The 7,262-nt window shown below is 42.9% G+C and overlaps 1 protein-coding gene across 3 annotated transcripts; it reads left to right on the forward strand.

Annotated features, from left to right (window-relative positions):
* The first annotated feature begins 404 nt into the window (after nt 1–404).
* Nucleotides 405–6,297, forward strand: asphd2 (aspartate beta-hydroxylase domain containing 2). 3 transcript variants are annotated; one of them, XM_046035619.1, is made up of 5 exons: nt 405–705; nt 1,170–1,269; nt 1,786–2,995; nt 3,500–3,613; nt 3,800–6,297. In XM_046035619.1, the coding sequence occupies exons 3-5, from the start codon at nt 2,131–2,133 to the stop codon at nt 3,928–3,930; spliced, it is 1,110 nt and encodes a 369-aa protein (XP_045891575.1). In that variant the 5' UTR covers nt 405–705; nt 1,170–1,269; nt 1,786–2,130; the 3' UTR covers nt 3,931–6,297. The 3 variants fall into 3 exon arrangements, with proteins under 3 accessions (XP_045891575.1, XP_045891576.1, XP_045891574.1); XM_046035620.1 differs by lacking the exon at nt 1,170–1,269 and having other exon boundaries at nt 1,786–1,933; nt 2,105–2,995; XM_046035618.1 differs by lacking the exon at nt 1,170–1,269.
* The last annotated feature ends 965 nt before the right edge of the window (nt 6,298–7,262 follow it).

The following is a 7,262-nucleotide window of genomic DNA, read 5'->3' on the forward strand; positions in this document are numbered from 1 at the left end:
AAGCAGCCAGAGCAGCAGCCTAATCCAGAGAGCAGGTTTAACAAACCCTGGAGCTCAGGTAAAGTCGGGAAGCGAATCACTTGCAAATGTCTCCTGGAAGTAGGCCTCTAAGCGTGTACAAATGTGTGTCATAAAAATAGTCCTGCTTTGTGTTTGACCATTAAAAAGAAAATCTGTGTCTTGAAGGTGAAACTGAATTGCTGTAAAATGCCATGGAGATGTATTGTGTTAAAACAAAGTATCAGCCCATCTAGACGTTTCTGCACCAATGCCTTGCATGGAGATGGGAGGAGTTTGGAGTTGTGGCAATCCCACTGCTTTGTTGCTGACAGGTTGCTGACAGAGACGTTTATTTTGAAAGGTGGAACCGGAAATACTGTTGTATATTCCTTTTAGTGGCTTGGCGCTGGGTGTCTTCCCTGGTGGAGCTTCAGTATTTACAACAATAAAGCCTTTCCAACGCTGCTGTCCATCACAGACAGACAGGGAGTCTAACCGGCGGTGGGACACCTTTCTTATTTTTTCCCGGTACACGATGGGTGTTGGTTCCAGTTTACACTTCTTTTGAGCATTTTGGAGGTATTTCCTATAATGTTGGCGAGTGATATCCGTCTGCCTTGTGCACTGCAGTGGTGCGCAGCTTCGCCTGGAGAAACACCTGTGCGCCTCTCCTCTCCACTGGCCACAACCATGAATGTTGAGTAGGTATGGATGCAAACCTGTGCACGAGCCGACGTACCAAACATCCACGTAGCTCCAGACAAGGAAACACGAGCTCGGTTGCTGCTTGTTTACCGTGGCTTGATGAACGCTACAGCTCATCAATATGTTGGCCATCAGTTTGAAATGGCAGCTTGGCCCTGGTGGCGAGATTACATGGAAACAGTGGGGGAATGAGGCAGGGTGTGTGTTTTTAGATGATTTAGTGGTTGTTATTTGATGGTCAGTCTGTCCTGAAAGCAGAGGGAGTGTGTGGGGGCGTCTTGATGCTGTCAGACAGGATGTAGGGGAGGATCTATTGGAGCAAGATTACCCGACCATTTTTGGTGAGAGAGTACCGTGGAGTTCTGATCACAGTTGACGCATTGCACTCCTCGCGTTTTGGTTGCCGGTCCATTATCATTATATAATCATACCCATGTAATCCAGTCTTCTTTTTACTTAAGCAGCATACGATCACAGGGACTACAGCTCGCCCCCTCCCTTCCCTCGAGGATCCATTTATGCAGCTCCTGCTGAGAAACCTATGAATGCCAATTATAAATGTGGGTGGGTATCAACATTGTTTAAGTTTACATAACTCACTGTTTAGTGTGTGCGCATAAAAGGAGATGTGTTAAATGCAGCAATGTGCCCATGACTCATGGGTTTTTATACAGTGCAGTACAGGGGTGTGTGTGGAAAGCTGAATCCCAAGTGTGTGTGTGTGTGTGTGTGTGTGTGTGTGTGTGTGTGTGTGTGTGTGTGCGTTCACACAGGGGGTGCAGTCATTTTTGAAGTCCACAGCGTGTGGGTGAGTTTCAGCAGGTGTGTTTTACAAGAGGTGCATACTGGATGCAGATACAGGAATCTGCTGTCAAACTCTGAGGAAGAAGATATGTTTCACAGACACAAAGCAAAGTGTAATGATGCCGGCATCAGAATCAATTTTTACTGTTAATATGTTAGCATGCAGAAAGAGAGTTTGGAGCATTGATATCAATCGTCAGCATCCCCTTAATGTCAGTTACAGTATCCTCCATTTCTCCTCATCCCTCTTTCTCTCCTTCTGCCTTTGTTTTTCAGAGAACAGCTTACTCCAAGGCGCGGTGTCTGTCTGCATTTGTCTGAAACAACGAGAAAGGGAGCAGCGCAAATACCACACAGCCAGACATCATGCAAGGAGAAACCGTCCCTCGTTGCAGAGCGCTGAAATGTTAGGACTGAAGAGCAAGTGTGTCAGATCAAATCAGAAGACTGCTTACATTAGGGGGGGCAATAAGAGCTGCTTGACACTAAACTCACTAACGCCCCGTGTGTGGTTTAAGGCCCCTTTCAGTCACGATCAACAAAAGACGTGTTAACTGATCTTTTCATCCGCACTTCTTTTTTTGTCTTCCGTCAGATACAGCAGTCCAGAAACGAGCCAAGATGGAGTGGTCACTAGAGAGTGTGAGGGAGATGGTGGCTGGAGGGATGCAGTCTATAAGGGAGTGTGAGATCTGTGCTTTTGCCATAGCCATGTGTGTGCTGCTGCTGTTTATGTGGTATTGTTACAGGGTAGGCCGGGAGCACGGCTCCAGCCCACTGCGTGGGAGGTATCTGGCTGGGTCTAGCCGGATTGGAGGGGTGGTGGGGGGCTTCATGAGTTCAGACTGCCGTGGCAGGGGGAAAGGGAAGCATGGATTGATGCTGGAAGAGCAGAACGGCTTCGCTTTCTGCCAGTCGTCAGAGTGCTTCCGTTGTACCAGCGCTGGAGAGAGTCTCAACCAGAGGCTCTATCACAGCCTGCAGGATTACGCCAAACGCTACACCTGGTCAGGTATGGGCAGGGTGCATAAAGGAGTCCGCGATCAAGGCCGATACCTTAACAGCCGACCGACTATCCAGCGGCCAGAGGTCTTCTTCCTCCCAGATCTACCGTCAGCCCCTTTCTTCTCCAGAGAAGTACAGAGACACGACGTGGAGCTGCTGGAGCAGAGCTTCCCCGCCCTTCTGGCAGAGTTCGAGAGCATCTACCACCAGCCTCCAGCCCGCAGCGGCTCCTCCCTCCCACCAGGGTGGAAAGCCAACAGCACTCCTCGCGGGCAGTGGTGGACCTACTACCTGGTCAACCAAGGCACCCCTCTGGTTCTTAACGTCAGGAGGTGTCCGCGGGCCTGGAGGGTGCTGGGCCAGCTGCGCACCTTCATCGCCAACAATGTGTTTGGAAACGCCTGCTTCTCTGTGCTGACGCCTGGAGCACTGATCACTGAGCATTACGGTCCAACAAATGTCAGGCTGCGCTGCCACCTGGGTAAGAGAGTGAACTGTTTGGTGAACTGAAAGTGATTCAACCCATGTGATGTCTGAGGCTCCGTGTGTATTCAGCTTAACACAACAGCCGATGATTTCAATAATAAGCATATTTAACTAGAGAGGAGGAGAAACCCAGTGAGTCAGCTGCTGTTGTGTTTAGCCTGAAAATCTGCATCCTCATGGGTAATGATGGCTCATTGCTAAAATTTAGGGGCTTATGCTATTTTTTTTGTTTTTGTTTTAACTGCACCTGAGCCTTTATTCTATTTCCAACCGTACCCTGTGAGATGTCTATAAATAGTGACATTTAGTGTTGTGTAGGCAGGATCATTTGTAAGACTCTTTAAAACAGCATTCTGTAATAACACGGCACACCCTAAGAACAGGGCATTTTGTTTTGATAGGTCACCTGAGAGATCAGTTAGCGACACAAAATGATTTAAAATGCTTATATTTTGTCCCAAAACGAATAATGGATGGACTTGTTATTTTTCTCTGCCAGGTCTCAGAGTGCCCCCTTCCTGTGAGCTTGTAGTTGGTGGAGAGCCACAGTGCTGGTCTGAGGGCAGCTGTCTGCTTTTTGATGACTCCTTCCTCCACAGGGCCTTCCACGAGGGTAAGAAAGAATCTGTTTTGAATCTTTTATTGCACTCTGTCCCGTTTTTATTTATTCCTTGAAGGAGGATTGACCAAAAAATGGTCTAATCCACTATCCAAAAAGAACATTGAGAATATTATTCCAGGTTTCAGGCGACAAAATGAGTTTTTTGATTTTTGTGTTGCTATGTTTCTTTGCGTGCAGGCGGTGCAGAGGATGGCCCCAGGGTGGTCTTCATGGTGGACCTCTGGCACCCCAACGTGGCCGCTGCCGAGAGACAAGCCTTGGACTACATTTTTACGCCAGGCCGCTTAGAGGACAAGGAAGGGAAATAGGTGTGAGTGAGAAACCAGGGTTGACAAAGAGACAGATGGCATTTAGGGAAGTCTCTGTAGGATTGGGGAGCAACTCTTTTTCTGCCTCCAGACCAGCTCTCACATTCACTGTGTACATATTCTCAATCTCATACAGTATCTCTTCATAACTCTTCTTAGCAGATGACAAAACATTGGGCCTCTTTTATCAATCATGTACATGTTTTTGCCTGTATAGTTGTGTAAAAGACAGCCACACTTGAAAGGACATACATTTTTCAAAACTTAGTAGGTGCCCAAATGTTCATGCAGCCATTTTATTTAATGTGTATTAATACCATGGCACGGACATTTTAATGTTATTTTAAATCGTTGAATGTTTAATGAATTTGCATATATATTTGCATAATTTTTGCCCAACAAGCACTTCACACTAAATCTATTTCCCTCTTAAATTTGGGAGCAAAAATCTGGAGCAAAATAAATTCTATCTAGGACTCTATGTACAGCTCATCTGTTATATTTCGGTTGTTTCTTGAAACCATTCAACAGTCTGCTGACAGAGAACAAAGTCCATCAGAGATTAGCGAGCCAAACAAAAATCTCTTGCTGTTATTTTTCACGGCATGTGTGGGTGCATAGGCCAAACTATTCTTTTAGCTATATATGAGCCGGAGTGAGTGAGCATTTATGGGCCCCGAACTCTTCCCCAATATAACAACACTTACAAAACATTTTGTGTAAAGTGCTGGTGGTATTAAATTTACACTTCAAATCTAACACATATCACTAATTCTTTTACACTCACTGTAACACGTGCATACATTTCCACAAGGGCTAAGGAATTTGATCTTTCGAATTTTTAGATCACTCAACATATCCAGTCACACTGAAGATTGAAATTTTGATTCAAACCAAGACACGGTTGTAAGTGGGTTTGCACATTCTTCATGACCCACTTTCAAATGTGGCACAAACTATTGAACATTTAAATTTTTAGGAATGAGTAGGAAAACTCTTTTTTGAAGAATGGTTTGATTGTAGTGCTTATTTAAATCAAATCACTGCTAAAGTAAAGCTTAAGCTAAGGGAGCATTGCTACAGTGCTGGTTGATTTCAGACCTACTGCTTATAAACACATTAAGCCAGATATCAAAAGTGTGTACTTGCACCGTGGCTTTATTAATACTGACTGATTAATGATAAATGTGCAAATGCAGTGTCATTCTGTAAATCGAATTTTAGCTAGTGTTACTGACAGGATGGACAATTGGGGCCTTATGACTAAACTGGCAACTGTTAATAGATACCTAAAGTAAATGCATTGCAGAAAGTGCTTTAACAGCATGATAACATAAACTAAAGAAATGATTAATATGAAAGACATTTTCTCATGTCATCTATCATTATCCACTGAGCAGACCCATCCACATGTGTTTTGATAACTGAGGTCCAACGTTGATCATGACATGAATGTTTACAGACGCAGCTAATGTCTGTCATGACTCCTGCCGGTGTGGTAGTTTATTGTGCTCCCCTTTGGAAAAAGCAAAATAAAAATCAATCCTGCTTTCACGAGACATGGTTAGATAAGCACATTTTTATGTCAAATTGTGTGCGTCGGCCTGTGCTGTAAAACTCGAGATGAAGCGTTTTTGGTAAATTTACTAAACTCTTGTAATTTGGTTGTATTTGATATCAGGTTTGTATTTCTGTAAATAGGGTTGAGGTAAAACAAAAACAAATGGATGGTCTGAGATGTTTTGAAATGATTGTCTTCAATGCTATAACTATTGTGTTGTCTTGATTTACAGCTAAAGCGATTGCATCTCATTGTCCGTTCTCACAAAGCCAGCCATGAAATCATTTTGAAAGATTCAATTTGTAGATTCTGTAAAATGTTTATGACGTACTATCTCTGTTGTTCTGTGACGTATTTCTTTTTAATCACTCTGTAGTTTTGCAGCGCCATACGGTATCCGTTATTAAAGCCACATTCCTTAATTCTTCAACAGCACTTCATGGACATGTGCGCAGTCTAAAAGGTAGTGAAAATTAATCTTCAGCAGCTTTACAGGTCCATCGCAATTCAAGATTTATTCAATTCTAATGTTTACAAACATTGTTATTAACAAGCTGTTTACAACATCGGACTTCACTGACACTCACATTGAGCTGTCCAAAATTAGGTTCAAAATCTCCACTGTTAATTCACTTAAGAGTATGAAAACTGTCATTCCCAAAGCATTTGCTTTAGATATACACACAGTATACGGTGAGGCAACCTTTTTGTTTACATTTGGATTAAGGATTTGTCCTTTAACACCTTCTTGTGGATTTTGAACAGTATTTCTGTACATTTAATAAATGGTCGAGTATCTTATTTAACCAGCTGTTGTCACAAGTGTCACTTAACGCAGATGTCACGGATCTGAAACAAGAGGTAGACTTCACACTGTATGCATGGTCTTTAGTCCTTTCTGCATTAAACTACAGTGCTTCACACAGCTGACTTCTGTTACACTAAACCTCAAATACTGATGAAAACGTACTGCAGGAGCTGAATAGCTCGGTGGCAGAAAAGAATCAAGTCTGCTGCAGAAATGCCGCTCTGGTATTGATGATGTGCTCTACGGACAAAATGAGTTGTGTAGCATCTTCTCAGCTAGATGCAGTTTTATAGCAGCTGCTCAGGGAGGCGCAGGCATGCAATGAAGTTGTCATTGCTCTGTTTTTGCTGTTATTTCTTGTCAGGCCTGCACTGCCCCTGGAGGATAGGGAGCCAGGGGCACTAAAATGCTGAGGCAATGGTGTGTTAAATAAAAACAGTGTCTTCAGAGAGTGGCAGTATTTCAATTATTTTGAAATTGGCATTTCACAGGGCAGCAACTATTCAAATGTAATTTTAGCAAGATACTTTAGAGTGGGGTAATTCTGTATTTTCAAAATACTTTCTACATTATTCATAAAACAAGACAAGGGCAAAATATAATATATGACTTGACCAATTCATAACCAACCTTTCTGCTCGATTTAACACAAACATCGTTGTTCTTCAGCTCTGGTTGAGAGACTGTTCTCATTTGCAGGAATAATATTCAATCCGCACAGGAGGCGGTTAATGCCAGAAATATTTCAAAAGTTAATTGTTCTTAAAGGCAACTAAAAAAGGCAACGAATTGAAGTGGTTGAGTCTCAACTGCCATGTCTTTGAATGACCTGTCAGATGTGACAGATCAGAGAGAAATTTTCTACATACTGTATAAAAGACAAGTTATTTTCAGTATTTTTGTTACAGTTTAACTTAGAAACAAGAATAATGTTATTCTTCCTTATTGTAGGGTTCAAACTCT

The sequence above is a fragment of the Micropterus dolomieu genome, linkage group LG21, assembly GCF_021292245.1.
Source record: "Micropterus dolomieu isolate WLL.071019.BEF.003 ecotype Adirondacks linkage group LG21, ASM2129224v1, whole genome shotgun sequence".
Classification (NCBI taxonomy): domain Eukaryota; kingdom Metazoa; phylum Chordata; class Actinopteri; order Centrarchiformes; family Centrarchidae; genus Micropterus; species Micropterus dolomieu.

Excerpts from the sequence above, each read along its gene's own strand:
- asphd2 (XM_046035619.1), top strand. The coding sequence starts at position 2,131 with ATGGAGTGGTCACTAGAGAGTGTGAGGGAGATGGTGGCTGGAGGGATG. Across the intron at positions 2,996-3,499 it reads CAGGCTGCGCTGCCACCTGG|GTCTCAGAGTGCCCCCTTCC; the intron begins GTAAGAGAGTGA and ends TTTCTCTGCCAG. Across the intron at positions 3,614-3,799 it reads CCACAGGGCCTTCCACGAGG|GCGGTGCAGAGGATGGCCCC; the intron begins GTAAGAAAGAAT and ends CTTTGCGTGCAG.